We start from the raw sequence: 25,146 nt of genomic DNA, 5'->3' as shown, positions 1-25,146 counted from the left end.
CTTTCTCTGTATTCCCCATGCACTTTTAGGCACTTACAGTGTGTTGAGTGGCCAATCGTTGTGGTTAAAATGTCAAAATGTATTTATTATGTATTAAAATTAGGGAGTCAGACAAGGAGCCTCTGATAATCCTAAAGTTACTCTTCTGCTCTAGAACTCTGTGATCTGTGGGAATTTCTTTGAATTTTCATTCCTGCCCTTTATTAGTTGTCTTTAAGTTTTACAAGACTTCATTGAATACTGTTGAAACTCACAGCCAGATCATTCTGTCCTGTGTTTTGTTTTGTTCACTGCAGTGGTGCTGATTACTATGATTATGGACATGGACTCAGTGAGGAGACTTATGATTCCTACGGTGAGTGACTGGCCTGAGCGTGTGAAGAGAGGGAGGAGAGATGGTTATAGAGAACCTCAAAGTTCTTAATGGGAAGAGAAATTAATAAGGACATTTGGACTCTGAAACAGCAGCTTTCTGCCAACTCATTTGTGCATATCTAGCTATTTTTAGAGGCTCCTTTATTATTTCAGTATTTAAAGAGGACTGAAGACTTGCTGAAGATTGCATGAATCCAGATTCTGAACTTAAATTTTATGTTTGGGTTGATTGCCGTGTGCTGATTTTCTCACAGAATAGTTTTTCAAACTGCAGACACTTGGTATCTGGGTCTTTTTGAAGTGTCTTTGTTTCATGACAGTAAAGGGTGGTTCTCCCACCTTCACCTTTATATTTTAATTCATTTCTAATCTCAAGCCCTCTGAAAAATATTACACTGAGAGTCATTTCATAAAGGTTACAAAAGCACTGAGCCAAAGAGGGAGATACAGGGTCTCTAAGCTTTACATGGCGGCAACTAAACTAAACCCCTCTTAATTCAGTGGAGCTGGTAGAGATGCTGGGGACTTCATGTCCAGTCTCACTTTGCAGAAGGATGACAGGTTTAATTAAAATAATTGGCAGCAGCAACTTAATGGTAGTAAGAAGAGCTTTTGCCGCAGGGCAAGGAGATCAGAGAACATGAAGCTTCAATCAGTGGCAAAGCTCTGATGAATCCCTGGTCCCCAGTGCAAGTGAATCAGGATTGTGGTTGATGGATGTTAGGACATTTCTCTTAACAGAACTGAAAAACCGTTTTGCCGTGTTAAACCTTTTGAAGTGCATTTTGTTGTATCACCTGCCCGAAGCTGTGTTGGCTGCACCTTGAACTTTTTGTTTGTTTGTTTTTTCTTAAACACTTAAGAGAAATATGTTGGTTTGCTGAATGCAGGGTACCTAAATTGTTGCAAGATAGCTTGAGGGAATGATGCTGATTGCATGTTTTGTATCAAAAGAAGAGGTCATTTTAAGCATTTTTCCTTCACAGCTTTTTAAATTGGTCTCTGTGGACACGTGGCTTTTAAATTGCTGTGTGTTGCAGCAAGGATGTTAACTGTTTGACCTCAAAGACTTGTAGATAACTTGTTAAAAGTGATCTTCAGGCTGAACAGCTTTTTAATTTCAGGAGATAAAGATGATAGAATGTCCTTTGTTATTAATACCATTGTCCAGTATGGATTTAGCATTATGATGAATGAAATCTGACATGATGTCATTAAGTTTATTTCATATTCATGAAGTGTCATTGAGAAGTGAAGTTCAACCCAATGCAACTTGCTTTCAGTCTTTTGGTGAAAGCACCTGTGAAAAGTGAGATCGTGTTTCCCTTTCTCAGTCTGACCTTTCCCGTTTTGCTCTCCAGGTTTCTTCTCCTTTGTCTTCACAAATGTTTATATTTTTTCTTTGTTTTTGCTGTGGGAAGAAGTCTGAGTGATCCTTTTCCCATTCTCTTTTCCACTCATAAATGTCCTGATGTTTAGCAAAAGGCAGTTCCCTTTGCTACCTGAGCTTGTGAGCCATTGTTAAATGAGTTAACCAAAAGGAAAGTCCTTGCAACGTTGGTTGCCATTTCAGATACAAAAACCATTTTTCTTCCCATGTTGACAGATTTTGTGAGTGAGATGATGATTTGTTCTTGTAATTTTTTTAAAGTAAATTCCTTGTTTGTTTTTCTTTTCAGTACACCAGGGATATGTATTTTCAATATGACATCTACCTTTGGTTCAGGGCTAAGTTAGGTTCTGAAACATGAAGCCTGTGGGATTTGTGGCAGTGATCTAATTGTGATTCATCTTACTGATTTTAGGGCAAGAAGAGTGGACTAACTCAAGACACAAGGCACCTTCAGCGAGGACAGCAAAGGGCGTCTACAGAGACCAGCCATATGGCAGATACTGATTGTACTGTCTGATGTTGTGAAATAGCCAATCTCCACCAGTCCTGTATACTGTTCAAAGTAATTTTTTTCTATGAACAATCCCTTTTTAAATAAATCAAAATGTTTAAAATCTGAATGGATGGAACTTAAAACTACTTTGTTGAAACATCAGCTTGGGCAGAAACAAAAAAAAAAAGGACATGTAAAATTTTGTTATTTCCAGTCTGTATATGAAAAAATAGGTCATCAAAAGAAAAAAAATAACTTTGATTAACTAGTGTTAAACAAAAAATAGGTTTACTAAATATGTTAATCTATTCTTTAATATAAGCCTCACCTTTCATTTTAAAGGTTTCCATAGAATTTAGTTATTTTATCTTTCAGCCATATGCTAGTTTTTTTTTCTCTTGCCAACATGCGTAAAAAGGGAAGCCAGTTACAAGTGCAAATAATGTGGTATTCTTTTGTAACTCAAGTCTTGAAATGTTCTGTAGTGTTAAGCAAAGTCTTCTCTTGCTTGATACTAAATAAACTTTTGAAAGAAATTTTGTGTGTGTGAGCTAACAATTTCATGGGGTTTTTTTTTATTTATTTAAAAAGGTCTTCATAAATAGTTGTAAACAGGGAAAGAATTCATTTAACAATGCTTGTCATAAAAGGGTCACACTAAACATTTGTACAACTTATTTTAAAAATGGTATAAAATTAAATGTACCATTATATACTCACCATAGATTTAAATGCTGTTTAAAGAGTCCAAATGGTATCGAGCTGCTTGAGTGGCACGTTAAACTACGCAAAACCAAATCTTGTTTAAAAACTGGTTTTAAAATAACTACTGGATTTTCTGAAAAAGATGTGATCAGTTTTCATCTTGTTGAGCGTTTTTTCACTAGTGCAACTTTGGATTTTTTATGAGAATTTTGGTACCTTAATGAACACCTCGCTCCATGCTGGAAGCACTAAGCACAAAGCTTTTAAAGACTTTCTGGCTTGACTAATTGAGGTCGCACTCGCCAAGGCTGAGGATGTGTAACCCTTAAACGGTCTTCATTTTCAAAGGTAAATAAATCAAATAAGATTTTAATCTCACTTAATTTATCTTAATATAACTAATAAAACCAGAGCAATTACAACTTAGCAAGTTTCATTATCCATTTTAGAAAAGTTTTAAGATGACCTAAATTCTCATTTTAAAAAGTTTAATTTGTTTTAGTAATCTAAAAAGCCTTAGTTAAGTCAGTTTAATTGGGGCCAATTATTCCCTATTAAACAACTGTAAAACCTCATAACTAGTTATTTGTAATACATTATTTGGTTAGTAATTTAGGGCACTTCTTAAAACTGACAAATATTTAATAAAGTTATTCTTTAATCATTAAGCTTTTTTAATTGTAGATTATGTAAAATGTTTAATTTTTACTTTTTGGGGGATGTTTTTCTCTTTATTTTGAGTAAAAACGTCTTTTCTTTTGTTAGGAAATGGCAGTCATCTTGGAATGTTGAAGGAACTGGTTGCACACCTGAAGGAATCAAAGGTAAGTTTGCCTTTTGGTTCCAGTGATTCTGATCTGCTGTGGAAGATGAAGACAATTTCATGCTTATCTAAAGTCACATGGAAAATTTCCCCTGCTGATTTCCTATTACTAGTGATTATGTCAAATTAACTACAAAAGTCAGAAAAGAAGCTTCCTGAATCAAGTCTGACCCAGGAAGCTTCATTATAAGCGGCAGAGATTGGAGGCTCAGGTCATCCTGATATTTAAATATTCAGATTACTTTCAATAGCATGAAAAACATTTTCCAGATCATTCAGGAAAGAGAGCAGTTTGCCAAACTTAATATATAATATGATCCCAATTTTAGTTTTCTATGTGTGTAGGCAAAAAAATTACACAGATAGGCTGGAAATTTTTGACAGTATTTATCTTAGTCTTATGGAAGCATGATTTTCTGTGCTTCTCAATTTTATGAAACAAATTATAAGTATTATAAAATGTACTTTATAAAAATTACTTCTTTAAAAAAATGTAAAAATCTGGGGACCTATAAAGGAAAGATATTATTTTTGTCTCTTTTTTTACATTTTCTTGGTTTTTTTCTAATGCATAAAAAAAATACTATGTAGGCTCTAATCTTCCAGAGAGTATTATTTTTTCAGTATTTGTATTTGAGCTCTGCCACTTAACTGTGTGACTTTGGGCAAGTCTCACTTTCTCCATCAGTTCAGTGAAAATGATGCTTATCTCATGCATTTGTTAGAAGAATTAAGATAATATTGTCAGAGTGTTTTGCAACGTGAAAGTGATCCAGTCATATAAAGTTTAATTGTCAAAGTTGTATTCACATGTTTAATATATATGAAAAATATATGAGCCTTTTTCTTAATAGCCAAAATTAGCCTGAAATAATTAAATTACCTTTAGAAAGAAGATAATTCTCATTTTTGTAGACAAAGTAAGTTTATTTTCTTTTTTTTTTTTTTTTTTCTCTTGTATGGAAAGGGAATGTGACGATCACCACATCTCTGTAGTGTGTGATGTTATTGAAACTTTTCATGATTGTTTTTCTTTATTAAATGGTTTTTTTAAGGAGTTGGCTTACAGAATAATAAGTTAAGAATTAGGGAGAGGTGAAGGGTCCATCCTCAGAGTTAATGGGATAGGTAGAGGGTCCATCCTCAGAGTGCTCTTCAGAGTTAATAGGAAATACCATACAGTTTTATGTTTATTATCCTGTTTTCAAAGCACTCATAGCTTTATCCGACTGTAAAAAGGGGTTGTGATCCAGAAGGGTCCAGAACACTATTGGACAGGAACTTTCCTACTTGTCCTTCAAGACCTTCTCTTATCTGGCTGATACTCCAGCAAACCTTATTATTTTCTATTTCCACAGGAAGGCCCTGCTGTAGATAAGCCCATCTTTCCCTGTCTCTAAGGGCACATCGCATGTTCCCAAGTCGCTTCCTCCTAACTTTGTTTTCTCCCCTTGGAATTCATTTATCTTCTCATATGACAGCATCCATGGAACATGAATGAGCTCCATACTGGACACAACAGAGGCACTGGTCATACAAAGGCTGATAACACATGGACCCCTGTATTCAAGTACCGCAAAACCAAATGGAGGTGACAGGCCCATAACAAACAACTTGCTGTCCCCTGTATCTTCACATGAGGAAAACATACCTGTCCTTCAGAACTCGGCCCCATGCCCTCTCTTCCATGATGTCCTCACCGGTTAAATCAGGCTGTGATTCCTCCACCGTCTCTAAAGAGCATGTTTGGTTTCTATTTCTTCATTTTAGTGTTGGTATCCTATGACTTATATTGGTTGTAAGTGGCCATAACAACTAAGCATGTGCTTATAATTTTCTGTAAATTATTTTATTGAATCCTCACAGGCATAAGAAGGTATCATCTACATTTTAAAAAAGGAAGAAATTTAAGCTTCAGGAGGTGAATTTCACACTTAGGTTGCTCATGTACTTGACAATTGGTAAAGCCCAGATTTGAACCCATTGACTTTAATCCAGAGTCTTCGATGTTAACCATTTTGTTATACTGTCATTCTCAATATTACAGTGGCTTCTCCATTGGATTAAAGGCTGTTTAAGAGCAGGAGCCTTTAATTTTTGTTACTTTGTGTCACAGAGAGTATCTCACACAAAGCTGAGCATTGTGAATAACTGCCCTCTTCTCTTTCTCTACCCCACCTTGCCCCAGATTCCTTCACGGAGAGAGTCTGTGGCTTGTTTAGGTTCTGAATCTTTTTGTACTCAGGTGTTCCAAGTCAAGTCTGTATCAGTATTTACTCGGATATATTTCCTGAACACTGGCTGTGCTGCAGACAGTAGGAATACAATGATTAAAGACATCATTGCTGTCCTTGGAAGTGCCACAGTCTGCTGGGGAAATGGGCAAAGATGAAGTCTGTAGAGCTCGGACAGAGATATATGTGCTTTCTAGGCACGTGGAATGGGGATGTGTAACCCAGGCAGGGTGGTCAGAGGTAGCAGAAGAGGCCCATGGAGATACTAAGACCAGGAGAAGATAGCGCCACAGGGCAGATACTCTCAGAGCATCCATATGTCCGCTCTGCCCTTCACCTGCTTTGTGATCTTGAGTCCGTGGCTTAACCTCTCGTAATAAGAATCTAAACTGCAGGTTCCCCACTAATAAAAGAGACAGTTATGATGCCTATCTTAGTATTGCTGTGATGATTAGAAGCATGCCCGGCACAAATAAAGATGTTCACTCATTGGTTTCTATATGTAAATTTTTGCAATTATAAGAAAACATCATTTAGGAAACTTCAGTTATATTAGATAATTAGAGAAAGAAAGGGACAATGCTGGCTGTGCAGGATAAAGGACATGTAATGAAGGGTCTTGTAGATTCTGCTAGGAAGCTCAAATTCAGTGCAGCCATTTTCAAGTATGGTATCCTCTGCCTTTAAGCTTGACCTACTCCATTCTCTGGGGCAGATACAGTTCCTCATTTAGTCTGTTCCAAAAAGAACTCTACAGACCTCTGTTTTCACTGGTTAGTGATTTTATAACCAGACAATCAGTGCCTTAAAAAATAGGCACTCTAACTGTTTTACCCTCTTGTCCCCCATCTTTTACGTAGTTATTTGACTGTGTAAGGGTTTATTTAGTAAGTGAATGGCATTGTCAGTGTGATCAAGATGATTCCTAACAGGCAGTGTTAGGAACGGTTAACCAAGACCCCAAAAAACCCACACAATCACGTTAACGGTACCACAGTTTAGATAGTCAGGCTTTACTCAGAGTTTAACTCAGAGTTAAAGACTCTGGTCACTGTTTACAGAGACAGGTTCCAGAATTTAAAACTAACGATTTGAAGAAAAAGTAATAAAATTGTAGAGTCAAAAGTTAAATGAAAATATAAAACATTTGATAGAATATGTGTGACATCTAAGGAATAAAGTGTATTGTTTTCTGTGCAAATAATGTCTACTATTAATATTGATATTCAGTGCTTTATAGGAATAGAAAGGAAAAAAAATCATTATTTTAAAATAACCATCCATTTTATGCCTGATTCTGTTTTGCTTTCTGATTGGGAAAGGCTGCAGATCATTTTTCAATCTGAAGTTCACCCTTCTGTTTCAATGGAAAATTCTGTCCAGTTGAAGTTGATTCTGACATTCCTGTTTCAGGAATCTCAGTTATGTATTTCAGCTCTTAGCTCCTATTGCTGAAGTCATTTTTCAGATCTTAATGTGATGAGTCCTTCAGTGACTTTCAGGATAAAACTCAACCTCCTTGGCTCTGAACATCAAGCCCTGCGTGATTCTGCCGCTGGCCTCGTCAGCCGCCTGGAGCACAGCATGCTCTGACCCCACCCCACTGTGGTTCAGCCCTGATAGATTGAAAACCATCTAGAGCTTTTCCAGCAGTGCCATTCTCTGCCTGAAGTCACAGTTCCTTACCCTACCCAAATAAATGAACACAGCTGAGTGGACACAACTCTCACCCAGCTCTTGGTCTAGCTAGTTGTTGCTGACCTGTCAGCACTTCCAAGTGAAACTTGAAGCATCCCCTCACCCAGGAGACCCTCACAAGCCCACCATCTTCACATCCAGTCTGGGTGTAGAGTCTCTACTGTGGACCCTCATCTTACTCGATGAATTCTGCAGTACAGTATCCTGAGATTGTCTGTTTGTTTGCCCTCCTTACCTCCGACCAGATTGTGAACATCTTTAGTGCAATTACCATGTCTTATGCCTAATAAGTGGTAATTGAACAAGTCATTGAATGTATGAGTGAATAAAGTGAATGTGGTAGCCGGGTGGCTGATAGTACAGGGCAATGTACTAGGTCTTGTTTGGCCTTATTAGATTAAGTTAGTCGTCCTTTCATTCAAGGAGAACTTAGCAGGTTATTAAGTTCTGTCTTGTGTGTTTATCTCATTTGAACCTCTGCTGGCGGGATTTATGTGTCTGCTACCTAACACAGGTCCCAGTATGTAACAGACAGTCAAAACAAGGAGATGGAATAAACAAACAGGTACCATTGTGAAGGTGCATGGGTGGTGATGTTATCCTGAGGCTAGATTTCTGTTCTGTTTATTGATGAGATTTTCTCCCTGACTGCAAGACTGTAAGTTTCCTTGAAGATAGAAGAACCATGTGTCATTTGACTCGTACTCCCAAATCCTAGCCTACGGCCTGGCATGCAGACATAGTGGGAACTGACCAGGTGTTCAGTGAGGAATGAATGAACGAACAAGTGAACCTGTAGTTCTTGAAACACTAACAGTGAGCACACATCAGTACAGACAGTCCCTGACTACAGTAGTTTGCCTTAAGACCTTTCCCCTTTTCAATGGTGGAAATGTAATACATGTTCAGTGGAAGCTGTACTTCAAATTTTGAATATATGTATCTTTTCTCTCACAGCCATGGCAGTATGACTCACTCTTGCAGTCATCAGTGAGCCGTCTGGTTTTTCACTTTGAGTACAGTGTTCAAAAATTACTTGAGATATCAACACTTTATTATAAAACAGGCCTTGTTAGATAATTCAGCAAATATAAGTGTTTTGAGTACATTTAAGGTAGGCTAAGCTAAGCTATGATGTTTGGTAGGTTACGTGTATTATATACATTTTCAGCTTAATGTTTTTAACTTACAATGGGTTTATCAGGACGTAACCCCATCCTAAAATGAGGAAAATTTGTATTAATTTGTTTTCTTAGTGGAAGTGTGAGGTTTCAATAACTATTCGATTTTTTCAATGATAAATGTGAAGTTGGAAAACCAAAATAAGTCCTTTATTTAGTCAGTAATACATGTGCTTGGTGCAGAATATAAAATATACACACAGTGGTCTTCATTCCCACCCTTACCCCCACATATCCACAGGCAGCTGTTTGTAGTGGTTTTCATGTATCTTTCCAGAGATAGTCTGTGGTTAGGTAAAGCACTTTTTAAAAAATTATTACTGTTTTTTACATAAAAAACGTTATGCCATTTGCTCCCCTTGTTTTACTTTGAAGTATGTCTTAGAGCTGATTTTCTGCTATTTTATACTAGAAAGCTACCTTTTCCTTTTTATTGGCTGAATAATATTCACTTGAAAGAGCCATAATCCAAACAACTACTGACAGGCATCCAGTTCCTTTCTAATATTTTGCTCTCATTAAAGGCAGTGCAAGAAACCATGTTTATAAATATCTGTGGAATGAATTTTTAAAATAGACTTAACTGGGATTTTATAGATGTTTCCCATAGAGGTCATGGTGCATCTTAATCTGCTTTTCTGAAAGAAACCTAACTAAATGCTGTATGTATTCATTATGGTCTGCAAGATTAGCTCCTGTGACCACAGCCGAAGTTCATCTGCTCAGAAGCTTCTTCTGTGGTCACAGGAGCTAATCTTGCAGCTCCTGTGATTTAAAATGGTCTTTTATACACAACACATCTGGCATGTAGCAGGCTGGATACCTGTGTGATTTAGCGAGAGAGGAGTGTGTGCTGGGTCCAGTATGGACACCTCCTGGACGCTCGTCTGTGTCTCACGAGGAGAGCCGAAAGTCCTGCAAGCCTTCCTCAGACTCCTGTTGGTCTCCTCGCATTCCTGGAGTTACTTACATCAGCAAGTGCATTGTTAAGGGCTGGCCTGTGGTACGGCAGGCTTTGTGGAAAGTACGCCACACCAGGGTAGCAGGAGACGCCTATAGGCTCCCTAAGGAAACAGACAGGATCTCCTCTAGCACTGCCCTGCACAGGTTCATCGCCCACCTTCTCTTCTTCTCTGGCTATCCAGATCCTGCCATTTCTTCAAGATCTCTTTTCTCTCTCTCAGCCAAAAGAGCCTTCTCTTCTCTCCCCATGGGAAACCTGGCTGAGAGGACTGGATTGGCAGATGTCTCATTCTGACCCTCTGGTTGACGGGTTGATGCTGTGTAAATGTCCTTCATCTCTAGTACGCTTCTTGAGGGTCACAAGTATGTGTGTCACATTTTATAAACCTCAAAGCATTCAGCACAAGCCACTCAAGAAATATTTATTGGTTAATTAAGGCAATGCCCTCATCAATAGATTTAAGATATTAGATGCTTAACTTTTTAAAGTATTCACCTTTAAATAACAGTTTGCATCTGATTCATCCTAGCAGTATGATGCTTTATGCAGGTGACACTGAGATGCCCACTGTGTCCCTGGCACTCTGTATATTACTACAGAAGAAGGGCAGAGATGGTGCAGAGGAGAAAGCAATGAACTTGGTCCGAGGACAAAGGAGGAAATAAAACCTGAATGGAGTTTCGAAAGTCGAAATCTTACAAACCAGGAAGGGAGGAGACAATGTGAAGACACGATAAGCTACTGCAGGTGGGGGCGGGGGTGTTGACCCAGACATGATATGACGTCACCTGTTTTGGGGACGTATAAGCAGTTGCTAGATATAACGTAGGGCCTTGGATTTGTACGGCCAGAGCTGTGAGAAGTCAACATCACCACGATGGCCATTTCTCCACTGTGATTCTTTTGTTTTTTGTTTTTTCTGATCACCAGCCAGTTTTCAGTTTTGTATAACACATCAAAATAGATTATTTCTGGTTAGGTAATAAAAAAAAACTTAAATATGTCTGAAAATTCAGTCTCTTCTCGGGTGACAAGAATGCAAGGACTCTGCCAGGGTAGACCCCTAGGAACTCATAGGTTAATATCTGAGGTTTTATGTAAAACAAGGCATTGCTATTCTGAAATTGCTCCAAAATATCATAATGGATAGTAGTGGAATCATTAAATAATCATTTGTCTGTCTTTACTGAACACACATATTTTATGTCCCTGATTTTAAGGATTCTGTTTTGCATTGTTTTCCATAAACATCCTTATTTCTGTTGTTTCTACTTGCCTATTCCCTCTAAACCCTGCCATTCCCAACAGAGCATGTAATTATTATTAATTTCTTGATATATACAAATATATTTCATTTTCCTCTCTTTCAGGAACTTTCCTTCTATTTATGGACTGCTTAAGAATAGTCAACTCACCAACGTGCCTAGTCAGTAAATGAATCCACTTGGGAACTTGAAAATCATCTTAATTTTTTATTTGCATAATTTTGTGTTCTGTGACATGCTTTTATTATATGATTATGCTTTTAATTTGAGGAACCTACTCTTTTAAAAAAAAAAAGAAGAAGGAAAGAAAATCTGTCTTATTTTGTTGTCTTCCAATAATGAAAGGAGAATGACTTGTATAGTAGTTAATAAAGGCTGCCTATTGAAATCTCTTCTGCTTCAAACATAGAAAAACAAACTCTTGTTATTTCAGCACAGCTCTACATTTTATACACTTGAGAACCATGTACAGCTGCAACTCACTGCAAGAAGTCAATATTCTACACATATCCCACATTTGAAATGATTTATCTAAGTTATGGACCAATAAATATGCAAGTGTTATGCAAAAAGTATCCTGTCACATAAAAGGTTAATTAGAAAGGCTTCTCCGGGAAGCAGAGTGGCACTGTCAGAATAGAAACCTGATTTTCAAGCCTTGGTGTAATTTGTTATGGAACATGAAGGTCATAATCCCTGTGGACAGTATTTTTCTGTTCATTCTCTTTTCATCATTTACTAGTGCATTGTGATTTTAATTCAATACGCCCCAGGAGGATGTGTTTTATTTCTTCTGTTAGAAGCTCGCACAACATGTTTCCTGGTCTTGGAATTTCAGGAACCGTCTTGCACATTGTTAAATTGTCGCTTTCTTGCCTCAAAGACACATTTTTTTGAGGCATTCACTTTTTACAGCATGCTATGTTTGGAGCATTGTGTTAACGACAGAATGGCTTCAAATAGTTGAGCTTTTTCTTATCCTCGTATGCATCCTAAAACATAATTCTTTTGTACCTTTTAGATGTGTCCGGTACACATTTCGCCATCTCAGAAATGCATGGAATACAAGCCTGTGTGTTAGAGCAGTGGCTCTCTGCAGCGAGAGCTGGTGTGCCACAGTGGAGGGTATGTGCCTGTCATGGGGCCAGCTCGGGAAGGCCAGGGACAGCCAGGAAGCAGCTTCACACACCCTTTTGTTCGGAATTAGTTTTAAACAAATAGGAACTTTAGAACGTAAGCCAGACTGTGGTCATTGGAAGAGGATTTGAACTTCCTTTTTGCTTGCATCCTTTTTACCTGCTACGTCATTGATACAAATCACAAATCTACAAGTAAAATCCCATGGATTCAAACCTCCTGACTTCTATCCATTCCCTTCTCCTTGATCCCACTTTCACAACCTTAATTTTGGCTTCTTATTTTATTGCCTACACTACTTAATTCATTAAGCACATTATGGAGAACTTAACTGCTGGGTACTGTCTTACATACTAGAGAGAGAGAGAGAGCGGAGGAAAAAAACCATGGGGTGTTACCCTGGAGAAGCTTACATCCCATGGGAGGGACAGGCCACACACCACAAGAATGTCAGGTGCTGATGGAGTCACGGAGAAAATTGTGGTAACAGGAAGAGGGGCTAGACTTCAATTAGAGTAGACGAGGTAACATGTTAGCAGGGACCATTAGAAGGAGCTAAGTTACATTAAGATACTAGCAGAGTGCAGAGGTCCTGAGGAGGGAGCGTGTTTGGGCACTTCAGGAACAGCAAGGGTGCCAGAGCACAAGTAATGGAGTGAGCAAGGGATAAAGAATTAAATGAAATCAGTAGGCTGATTGGGGGTCAGAGAATAAAGGGCCAATTTTGAGCTTTAATGGAAGCTGTTGGGCAGATGAGAGGAGGAGCTGAGCACAGGTCTAGTGTGATCCAGTGTCTGAGAATAGGCTATGTGGCAAGGTGCAGAGACCCACTGGAGCCACTGCTATGAACATAAGAAGGAATGTTGGCATAGTCCAGGGCGGCAGGGTGTAGCCATGGAGAACTAGCTAGACTTCAGGTATATTTTGAAAAAGTAGAGCCAGTAAGACTTAGTGCACAGATCGGTTGGTGAGATGGAAAATAAATTGGATGATACAAAGATTTTGGTCCAGGGCCATTTGAAAACTAGAATTGCCTCTTTCTGAGATGGGAAGATTTTAGGAGGACAAGGCGATCATGTTAAGTTTTGAGACACACATCTGGAGGTGACGGAGAGCTCAGCTGGAGACGGAAATTTAAGAGCCATCAAAATATAGATGTCATTTAAAGCTATAGTGTGAATGGATATCGGAGAACAGACCCACAGAATGTTACATCACTTATAAGTCAGTGAGATGAAGAGGGACCAGGAAAGGAGACCAAGAAGGAGCTGTCATGAAGGAAGAAGAGAATGAAGAGCAGCGCCCTGGAGACATCTGAAGAAAGTGTTTCAGGGGAAAAGGATGTGGTCCTTTGCTGCAGACAGACAGGTCAAGAGAAATGAAGACTGAAGATTGGACACACACAGTGGCAACAAAAAAATCATCAGTAGTCTTGATTTACCTCATAGAGTGAAGGCTTGGTACAGATTCAAGAAAAATGGGAGGGGAGGAATTAGTCTAGTAAACTCCTTCAAGGATCTTTCTTTAAGGAATTGTTGGAGAGGGGTGTACGGTTGAAATAAAAAGCTTGAGCACGTAGGAGAGATAAGTGAGGGTTGCTGGGGAGATGTCCATGAGCAGGTCTCTGCATGCACATTATTCTGTGCACACATGGCCTAGGTGGGTGCAGAGGCAGGGTGGTAGACAGAGGACAGTAGCACATACACTCACCAAGCCGGTAGGTTCCACAGTTCTGCTGCTGCCAAAGGTCCATGACATGGACATTAAATGGGGCGTGTTCCACCATAACCAAAATCCTTCAGCTTCCAGGCTAACTTGCAGATTCCTCGGCTTATCAGGCACATTCCTTCCTGATTTTCCTCCTACCTATCTCTTTAGCCTTAAATCTCCACTATGATAACTGTCAGGTAAACTGTAACTTCTGTGCCCTCTTGGCATTGCTATCTGTTGTTTTATTCAAGATTTTTCTGGGAAAATGAGTGATTTTTAACCAGAACATGGACATTTTAGGTATTACATTAGAAGATTCTGGATCATAGAATCTTCACGAAAGCCCTTAGACAGGGCTTTTGTGAGGGAAGAGGGGTGCTGCCTTATTCCTGCCAGGTGGGAGGAGAAACAGTCCAGGTTTCCCATTTTGCCTCTGTTGATAAGGTGAGGGGAAAGGAGGACCTTCTTGTTACTGCTGTGCAGGTTCCAGGTCTTAAACAGCTGCCACCCATAGCAGCCTGGCTCCACTGGCATGATATGTGGGGTGTGGTAGCCTCATTACCACTGAGCAGTGGATGGTAAAACTGACTCCACTACACCTCTCTGACACCACCCCAGCTTGGGGGGAGTAGGCTGTCTCCTTACTGCCAGAGAGAGGTCCAAGTTTCTCCTATAGTGTCCACTGACACTATGGGGTGTCATTGCCACCAAGCAGACAGGAAAGTCCCGGCTTTCTACTTGGCCTCTCTGGCGCCAGGCACTGTTCCACGCCCACATGCAGTCTTCACTAGGGTCACTGGGAGCTGCCTGTAGCTCTTCAGATTGGCTGATCCTTTTTCACTTCTTTGCATGTATCCTTTTAGCTGGTCCACGTCACTCTGCTTCCTCTAACCCAGTGATTCCCAGCTTTTTCAGGACATGGCACATAAAGAAAATTATAGTATATGAAGAACTCACTGGAGTGAGTGGAGGAGACCCAGAGCTCATTAACCCTAACCCTAATCCAGCCACCATCTGCACCGGAAGCTGAGGAAAATCAGTGTTTTTGTACACCCGTCACCCATTCACAGCACAGTGGTTTGGAAGCTCCAAGATTTTAGCCAACTCATACTCATCCTTCAAGACTTAGCCCCAAAACCCTAACCCACAATACCACGTACCTATGTCATCGCACTGTATTAGAGTCATTGCGACAGTTTCTGTCCTCCCACTAGGCTTTACAAGGCCTTGTCTTAGTCCCTTAGGGCTGCTATAACAAAATACCTTATTCTGGGTGATTTGTTAACAATAGAAATGTACTTACTGCTCGCAGTTCTGGAGGCAGGGAGTCCAAGGTGCCGGCAGATTCAGTGTCTCGTGGGGCTTGATCTCTGCTTCAAAGACAGCACCTTCTGTGTGTCCTCACATGGCAGAAGAGGGCAAAAGGACAAGGATGCCTCCATGACCCTCTTTCATAAGGACACTAATCCCATGACCTACTCACTTTTTATTTTTTTGGAGACCAGGTCTTGCTCTGTCACTAGCCACCAGGCTAGCATGCAGTGATACAGTCATAGCCTGCTGCCACGCTAAACACCTCAGGTCCCACACTGGCTATTAGGTTTCATCCCATGAATTTGGGGGTACACAAACATTCAGACCATGGCATTCTACCACTGGGCCCCCAAAATTGGTGTCCTCATTTCATTCCAGTGGCCCCAAAAGTCTTAACTTTTTTCGGCACTGACTCCAGCATCTGAAGTCCACAGTCTAGTCTAATTCAGATATGGTTGAGACTCAAGATACAATGTATTCTGATGCAAATTCCTCTCCAGCTGTAAAATCTAATGTGCTTCCAAAATACAGTGGTGGGACAGGCATACAATAGACATTTCCATTCCAAAAGGGAGAAATAGGAAAGAAGAAAGGAGTAATAGATCCTGACCAAATTCAAAATGAACAGGGCAAACATTTAGTCTTAAGGCTCCACAATAATATTCGACCCAAAGTCCTACGTTCTGGACACACTGGGGTGGGAGTGGGGCCTCCAAGTATCCATGGGGGGCTCTACCTCCATGGCTTAGCCACGTGGCAGTACTCACAGGTTAGAGCCTCATGCCTGTGGCTTTATTGCTGTAGTTTCCTGCTGCTAACTCCACCAGTCTAGGGTCTCCAGAGTGGCCCTACTCCTAAGGCTACAATAGGTATTAAATAATGGGGGCTCTCTGCTGTGGTCCTGCCCCTCCCGTTCCAACAACTCCACTAGGCACTACCACTTCTCAAGATCTTCAGATGCCTTCAGGGTCATTCTTCTGTTGTCTTGATGAAATGCACCAGGCTTTGCCCATTCATGCTAATCTCCTTATCAAGTGGTCTCTTAGCTACACCTTTGGTGTGACTCTCTCACGAACACATTATCTCATTCTCTGCAGGCTGAGATTTTTCCAAATATTTGTTCTGCTTCCTTTTGATTATCAATTTCATTTTTTGTTTCTTCTTGCATTTTACTATAAGCTGTCAAGAGAAGTCATGCCACACCCTCAATACTTCACTAAAAAGATTTCTTCTGCTAAGTATACCATTTCATCACTTGCAAGTTGTCCCTTCCCCAAAACACTGAGACATGAACACAATTCAGCCAAGTTCTTTGCCACTTAAGCATGGCCTTCCCTTTAGTTTCGAAAAACACATTCCTCATTTCTGTCTGAGACCATCAGAATGGCCTTTACTTCTGTCAACATTTGTTCACAGTCATTTAGGTAAACTCTAAGAGGTTTGAGGCCTCTACAGCTCTCCTGATCCCCAAGCAGAATCACCCCTAAGGCTCCTGTCATGGCAGTGTACCTCAAAACTTCCAGCCTCTGCTCATACCCATTTCCAAAGCTGTTTCACTTTTTTAGGTATTTGCTACAGCATGACCCCACTTCTTGGTAACCGATTTTGGTCTTAGTTTGTTGGGGCTGCTGTAACAAAGTACCTTAGGTTGGGTGGTTTATAACAATAGAAATGAATTGCGGTTCTAGAGCCTGGGGAGTCCAAGAGCAAGGCTCCAGCAGATTCCATGTCTTAATGCGGGCTGCTCTTTACTTAAAGATGGCACCTTCTTTGTGACCTAACACGTAGGAGGGGACAAGGGAACTCCCTCAAGCCCCTTTCAGAAGGGCACTAATCCCGTATGAGGATGGAGCCCTCATGACTAATCACTTTACAAAGGCTCCACCTCTTAATACTGTCACATTGGGTACTCCTGGCCCACAGTCTCTCGTGAGGTAGAAAGCTGTCAACTAGGGCTGATGTCATCCAAAGGCTTGGCTGGGGCTGGACAATCCACTTGCAAATTCACTCACAGGGCCGTTGACCAGATGTCTCCATTCCTTGCCACATGGGCCTCTCTAGGCTGACTGAGTGTCCTCACAACATGACATCTGGCTTCCCCAGAGCAGGTGTTGAAGGGAAGGAGAGTCTGTGAGTGAGGGGCACACAAGACAGAAGCCACAGACTTTTATACTCTCATTTCAGAAGTGACTTGAGATTACCTCTACCACATGCTATTTGTTAAACACCCCTCCTGGTGCGGTGCAGGAGATCACTCCACAAGGGTGTGGACGCCAGGAGGCAGGACCACGGGGGCTGTCTTGGAGGCTGGCTCCCACCTGGGAAAGGCACATTACATCTCTGTGCCTTAGTGTCCTCACCCACAAAATGGGGATAGTACAGCCTACATAAAGGGTTGTCAGAATTTAGTGATATGTGTGCCAAGTCCTCAAAATGAGGCCTGATATATTGTAAGCACTTGATATATATTGGCCATTTCTATCATGGTAATACTATCCCATCACACACACACACACACACACACACACACACACACGCACGCACAGCAGGTATAGAATGTGGAAGCCATCCCTTCCCCTCCCACAGTTCTATCATGGTAATACTCTCCCATCACACACACACACACACGCGCACGCGCACGCACGCACGCACAGCCGGTATAGAATGTGGAAGCCATCCCTTCCCCTCCCGCAGTTCTGCTGCTCCACAGATCCTCCATGCCGCATCCATGCCTTTCCCTCTCTCCTGCCTTAGCTGGAGGCCAAATCGTTTCTGCAAGATGATTTCAGCACCAGCAACACTCCTCAGTGGACTCCTCCTCGGGTGTTGGCTCCAGTTGTAACCCATCTGTAATGTGCCCTTTATCCTGCCTTCTGTTAATCTTCCTAAAGTGCAAATCATCTCCCCAAAGGCTTACATCCTTTTAATTGCCTCCAGGCTAAAGCTCAAGCTCCCGGCTTGGCCCTCATGCCCTTCACCCCCTGACCCAGCCTCCATCTCCACACTGCTCCACCCATATCCCATCCCAGCTGGACTCACTGTGTTCAAACACTGCAGCTTTCCCCACACACCTCCATGGTCTGTTCTTTTCCATGGCGTCCAGGTTCTTCCAACCTGCAGTGTCACTCAGTCCCAGAATCTTCCCTGACCCTGTCAGAGATACTCCTTCCTCCTTCCAACATGTGCCCAGAGAGCCTGGCCCTTTCATCCCGTGGATGGTCTCCCGCTGCCTGGAGGTGCTTGCCTTGTGTTCTGCCCCTCCCCCAGCCCAGTGCCTGGAACCTGTTTCTGGATGCCACAGTGTCCTCATCCTCTGCATCTGCCTTCCTAGGTGATTCCTCTTGTCTAGGCATAGAGAAAGGAGGAAATCTTGTGGACGGGAGGCTGTAGTGAGGAGCAACGAACTTATATTTCTCAAGCACCTTCTAAGACCCACTGAAGTCAGAGCATCCTCCCAGAACCACATAAGCTGGGTGCGTGAAGCCCAAACTGGAAGATGGTGAAACAGACTGGTGATGAACAGCCCCCCAAACCCTCAGAGCCGCTGCCTGTGGAGCTGAGGTCTGAGCCCCAGGCTCGCCAGCCACTGCACAGTCTTCTGGGAGTGTTAGACCATCAACAGCAGTGCAGTCTAGACACATTTTTATAGCACAAAGGAGTACACTTTCATTAATTAACATAAGACTTAGTTGACAAGAAAAATGCTTCCCATGTTCCCTGAAGGCATTTAGATAATTTTACAAATGGAAGAAATGTCACAGCTTCAGAGATTGACAATGCTCACTCTCTGCTCTGGGTCCCTTTCAAAATCCTAAACTCCTGTAGCCAGTGAGGGGGCCGTTAAGAATGGTCCATCCACATCACCAACTCACCAGGAAGACAGAGACATCTGTTAACGAACGCAGGAAATGCAGAAGTCTCTTCTACTAGGTTGCATTTTTGCTATTTAGGCATCTGTCTTTTGAGGTAATACACAAACGGGGATACAGAGATAAAATAGGTACATACATAAAATTTCAAAGGGTTGGCATCCCTCCATGTGCCACACACACAGGGTTTCTCCAGTGACCACATTTCAGGAGCTACTTTGGAGTGATGGGGTTTTCATGAACCCAGCGTTTGCCAGGCCTGGAAATGCAGTGTCTGCTCGCCAGCACGTGGCTGGCTGCTGCAGGAGAAGCTGCTGCTGGGGTGTGGGGACTGGCCTAACGGCCCCTGTGGGCTGTCATTGTGGTTCTGCAGAAGCTGAGCCTTGCAGGCTGCAGCTCCCTCCTGGCTGGCTGCTGTGTGTGGATCCCCTTGGTGTGCCAGGAAGCCTTTTCCTTTTGGAAACTGCCCCCCTTTCTCTCACAGGTACCCTTTTGTGTCCCCGCTTCCCGTCATGAGGCAACAACCAGTGTAGCTGCCTCAAGGCTCATTCACACTGTGAGACCTCCTCTGTGCGGAATGGGGCCCTATGGGTGACACGCCTCCCCTACGTCACACAGCTAGTGGGTGGCCCATCTTCGCAAAGAAAACCTGCCATAGCCCTGGCCTTTTGAGGCATGTTCCCCTCAAAGGAAGTGACCTCCAAGGGCAGGATGAGAACATGTACCACAGCAGCAGGAGCCCAGTGAAATGCTTGCTAAGGGAGAGTGTCCCCTGCAGCCTGGGGGTCTCTCCCATGGCTTCTCCCCTCCCACCAGCACATGTGACCAAGAATCCGTCAGCAGCCGCCCCTCATGCCTGGTGTACCTGTGGAGCATTTTGCTACATGTCATGTGAGTCACGGCCTGCCTGAAACTGCACTGTCTCTGCTGGGGCTTTAGCCTCGGTTTCCTTGGCTGGTTCTTTATCTCCCTACCTGCTGCTTCCCGCGTCCTCACCTGCCTGGCAATCTTCCTAGGCTTCTTCCTTCCAGAGGATTCAGGGCCCCTCTGGAGCAGCGCACCGGCTCTGGGTCAGCTGCCTAACACCAGGAACCAAGAGGCTAACCCCAGATGCTCTTCCACCAGTTTCTTCCAGTCCTTAGCCTCGTCAGTGTCAGACATGGAGTGTGTCCTGGCCGGCCTCAGATGTCCTGTTACTGGATCGGCTCTCCAGAGCTAGGCTATGTTTTCAAATTCTTCTCCCCATCAGTCAGCTAAGCAGCATGGTAAATCTCTCTCTGAGCCTCAGTCCTTCATTTGTAAACTGGAGTTACTTCGTTACCTACCTTAGAACATTATTGAGAGACTCAGAAGCTTGAGATTGGTAAAGTGGGCCGTGGACAGTAGAAAAGTTATAGGGAAAACAGGCAACTGTGGCTCACCTAGTCATTCATCAAACGCTGATGTGCACCTGCTACCTGTTGGCCTGGGCTGGGGGCAGGAGATGTAGGGAGGAAAGACATATCCTGTCCCAGGCAGCTCACAGATTCAAAGGGAGGGAGAGAAGAAGGGAAGGTAGACAGGAGCGTCACAGACACACACATTTTCTAAAATCAGACAAAGAGCGTTTAGCTCTCTAGTCTAATGTGGTATGTCAGCTGAACAAAATTCAGAATGATCTCCTCAAAACAAATGCTATGATGTGCTAATTTGTTCTCTACCCCTGACTTCCCCACACCAAGCCCCTGGGGAAGCAGCCTGCAGCTGTCGAGGGGAGATCAGCATCCCTGCCCAAAGAGAGTTCATCCCTGTCATGAAAGCAGTACAGATAAAGGGAATCATCTTCTTCCCTTTATGGCCAGGAACCAGCTCTGTAAATTCATGGTTTCCAAAAATGTCAAAAGATGATTACAGAGGTAAGATCAGAAATCTTCAAAAGCAGGAAGCAAAAGGCAGCCCAGCGCAGGCAGCCGAGGCTCCCACTACCCAGGTCTCCGGCCGCGGCAGCATTTTCCTCTAGGGATGCTTTCCTCTGTGAAGCATCCCTAGAGGAAACTTGAAATCCAAGCCAGTTCCTGGAGCGCTGGGCGGCACAGGCCTCCGCCTGGGAACTCGAGGTTGGGAGGGATAACGGTGTTCATCATGGAAACCATGAGCTGTTTCATGTGAAGAACACGGGCTGCATTAATCATTTCAAAGACCACACTGGCTTGATTGAGGTGAACTGTTCCTTCCACCCCTTAATTCCTCCGCAACTAACCACTGCAGCTGTATTACAGGATATTTATTTCCCCAGATCTTTTTTTTTTTTTTTTTTTTGCCTACACATCTATTATACTGAATAATTGAGGTCAAAATGTAGATACTTGAAAGAGTTATTTCCTATTGAACAGTGTTAAAGGATATTTCTCTGCTTCCACGTAGCCAACAACACATTGCTTTGGGGCTACACATCTAAAACACTTTTTAGATGATTTCATTTATTGCCAAATAAACACACAAACATCCAGCTTGCTGGCTTCTCTCGGGAGAGTGGATGATCTGCAGCTGCGGCCTGCCTTCCATGTGCCTTTCTTGTGGGTAGCTGGGCAGCGAGCCCTGTGCCCGAGCATAGCCCAGGTTGCCCCCGTTCTCCGTTACCCCCCAGCCAGTCTGCCTCAGACATTTGCTAGTAACCACTCGGCCTCATTTGCCATTTACGGTTGACGTCCAGGGCCCAAGCAGTGAGGCCTTGTCCTATACTTTGTTTTGTGGCACAAGGGAGTCAAATGAGCTAGAAAAAGTAGCAACGCAGTCCTGTAACTGAACCACAGGAAGATAGCTGCATGAACCACTCAGCAACACGTCTGCTTACGGCTGTCTCCTAGTCCACTGTGCATGAATGGGAAGGACGGGGCAGGACTCCAGATGGCTGCAACACCCCCACTAGGTTCCCTGGGTGGGTATCTGCCAGCCCTTCACTGGTAAACTGCAGCAAGCCAGAAAGAAGGGGTCATCCCCCACCTCCCAGTCCTTCTGGTGAGAAAGGAGGGGGCCCTGCCACAGCAGCTACAGTGACAGAAGTCCCTCCACCTGAGCAAGGGTCAGATGCAAATAGCTGACCCCTCCCCCTAAAGCCACCCAGCACCCCAGTCTCCCAGCAGTGCCGCCCTCCCTGCCTGGGGGGCCTCAGGCTGTTCTCCTGCTCCTTTCTCATCTTCGTGCCCTGCATTAAGGCTGCAGTGGCTACACTTCTGCAGATGCAGAACATTTAGGTCTTGGAACACTCTTCCTGTTGGTGCTCAGCCTCTCTCCATCCCTGCCTCCTCAAAAGGCATGAGAGATGATTCCCCCTGCCAGATAGCTGGCCTCTTTATCCAGACTAAAGATTCCACTAGACACACAGCAGGTGTGCCAGGCATTCTCCGTGATTAGGGGAGTGAAATCCCAAGCGAAGAGGCGTATGGTGGTGAGACAGGACCAGGGGCCCCAGTAAGCCTGGACACCCAAGGGCACAGTGAGTGCGTGGCCTCGCAAAGCCCTAGGTTACAAACTCAGACCAGCCACTGCCTAATCTCTTCCTGGAGAGTCATTCCCACCACTCTGAGTACGTCCTTGTTGGTTGTTCCTGGACGGGGGTGGGGGGGTGGCAGGAGGTGCTCCTGAAACACAACGGGTCCTCCACAGCTGCTCGATGATCCTGGGAAGACAAGGCCGGGGAGAGGGAGAGCTGTGAAGGGTAGAGTCAAGATGCGGGCCAGCCAAAGGGCTGGAGCCATGGCCAAATTCAGACTTGAGCACTGCCTATGCTGGGCCCAGGACACAGATATGCATTCGGAGCAGTCTGATAGCACCCAGCACTCTGCCCTGTCTGTACGAAGAGCAAAGCCAGACTCCACAGACGAGAGGGAGGTGCATTGCCTCTGAACCCAGGACCACGCAAGTGCAGGCTGCACAGGGACACGCATTTCAGCTCAGGAAGAAGGCGGGAGATGGGGGCCCCTACTCTCCTGAGCCACCCTTCCAAATACCAGGCTGTGATGGGGTCAGTGCGGTGCAGTGGGCCTGGCTTTGAGTTGAGGGCAGTCCCATAGCCTTCTCAGCCTCCGTTTTCTCAGTTGACAAGTTGGGGTGATGGCAGCAGCCTCATGGGATTTGCGGAAAGAAATAAAGGAAAGCCTGGGTGAAGCTGGCCCTGTCCCGGCACAGAGCAGGCACTGTCTCCCTGTCTGTCTCCTTGTCTCTGAGAAGTGCCCCACAGTCCCCTCAGCCTATAGGCAGGGGTGGCAGGTAGGGGGTGAAGTGCAAAGAAGCAGAAAGGGGAATAAAGGAAAGCAGAAGCTGCCCTGACTCTGGCAGAGAAGCTTCTCGTCTGCTCCATGATGACTTTCTATTTTTAGGTAGCAGCGCTCTCTGTGACCTGCTTTGTAAATAGATGCTTTGGAGAAATAGATTGGGGCCATCCTGTGGGGGAGGGTGTGAGAGGAGAAGTGGGTAGGGGACCAGGGGGCACCAAGGGGCTTAACCCTCTTCTTTCTCCAAGATGAGAGCTCAGCCTTGAGACATGAGAGCCGGGAGGGCATCAGTTGTTGGATGAGGGTTACAGAGTGGCCACCCAGGCTGTGCCCGCTTTTCTGGGGCCATTTTGAGGGCATTCACTGCACAAAAGTTGTTTTCTCAGTTTTATCAGAATTGCAGTCAATTCAGCTAAAAAGAAAAGGAAGAGGGGTCAGCTGGTCACAGCCAGCCCAGCATGATAAAAAGAGAATCAGCCCCAGATCCACGAGGAAGAGAAAGGACCTACGTTCAGGCACATTTCCTGCAGGAGGTGCTGCCCTGGGTACCCGTACACAGAGCGTGAGGCCTAAAGCCCTGACAGCTGGGAGCCACGGCCCCGCTCGACTCCTGAGGGTCTGACCCTCCAAGATTCTCGGGCTTGTCCAAGACCTGCAGCAGGAGAGCGCAGCATTGGGATGGAGGGCCCCTCCGTCTGGCCCCACAGCAGGGGCTGCTGTTGCTGCACCCCCCAGCTACCCTCTGACTCCCAATGGGCATCACATCCCAGCCCTGGCCCCTGGCCCTAGCAGATGGCAAGCGAGGGCTGTGACAGGCACCACCTCCAGGGCAGGTCACTTACAGATGATGTGCCTTCTCTTCCCAGCTTCTCTCTGGGGGGACAAAGCCACCTCCGGTACCCCAGGAAGGGGCTGAACGGCTGCCAGGACTTCCCACAAACCCTTCCAGACCACAACACAAGTGGAAATAGCTCTTCATGAGGTGACCCTGGAGACAGAGGGCTTTTTATGTTTGGTTTTGCTTTTGGGATCGCCTGTTCTCATGAGTGCAGACTCCTGGGTCTGTGTAGCTCCCTACTACATTTTCCAGTTATGGGTCCTAAGAAAGTTCTAGATGAGCCACATCCACCCTCTAAACCTCAGTTGTCTTGTATGGAAAATGGAAAGATTGCTATAAACCTGTCCCAATCCCTTGTACCTTGTGGCTCTGGGGTTCCCAGGGTCACTCTGCTTCTGGCCTAAAGCCCTGGACAGGCACAGAGAGGACAGAGGTGGGGCCACTGGGTCGCTTGGGGCTGGCCCACCTCTCTGCCTAGTCACCAGTGGCCCTAGTGGCCCCTCCTCTCTGCCTTTCATTTCCTCCCTCCCTCTCCAGCTTCACATTTCAGTGACAAAGCCAGGTAACCTATCCAGGCTCATTTCTCCAATAGAAAATCTAACAGACACTGCCAGTGTCTTACCGGATGCCCTCTCAGCCACTTTTGAGAACACCGGAAGCTTCCGTGGACAACCCCTGAAAACATTGGTGGCTTTCTGCCTTGAGTTCAGTCTGCCTCAAGAGTGTGCCCATGGAGTGATACCCCCAGAAGTGATGCTCAGCCAATGAGGGAGGGCATCCAGTGGGTGGCTCTTGAATGCCCTGCATTCCTCCCTCTTGCTGTGAGAATTCAGAAGCATGTTCCACCCCCACTTCTCAGAGGGACCCCAGTGGGACTAAGCCCCAGACTCCTGA

General features: G+C 44.1%; 1 protein-coding gene across 19 annotated transcripts in view; it reads left to right on the top strand.

Annotated features, from left to right (window-relative positions):
- KHDRBS3 (KH RNA binding domain containing, signal transduction associated 3) overlaps window positions 1-11,549 on the top strand; it is a 196,766-nt gene extending 185,217 nt beyond the window's left edge. For 12 of the 19 annotated variants that reach the window (XM_035277018.3, XM_078353121.1, XM_035277012.3 and 9 more), the window contains 2 exons: window positions 297-355; window positions 2,181-2,797. In XM_035277018.3, coding sequence (XP_035132909.1) covers window positions 297-355; window positions 2,181-2,272 — 151 coding nt within the window. In that variant the 3' untranslated portion in view covers window positions 2,273-2,797. Of the gene's footprint in view, window positions 1-296; window positions 356-2,180; window positions 2,798-3,731 lie in introns of those variants that run through there. The other 7 variants (XR_013528082.1, XR_013528079.1, XR_013528084.1 and 4 more) reach the window with 5 other exon arrangements.
- The last annotated feature ends 13,597 nt before the right edge of the window (window positions 11,550-25,146 follow it).

Source organism: Callithrix jacchus, chromosome 16 (assembly GCF_049354715.1).
Source record: "Callithrix jacchus isolate 240 chromosome 16, calJac240_pri, whole genome shotgun sequence".
NCBI classification, from domain to species: domain Eukaryota; kingdom Metazoa; phylum Chordata; class Mammalia; order Primates; family Cebidae; genus Callithrix; species Callithrix jacchus.
Note: the sequence above shows the minus strand (reverse complement) of the source record. Positions and strands in the feature narration are given on the sequence as shown.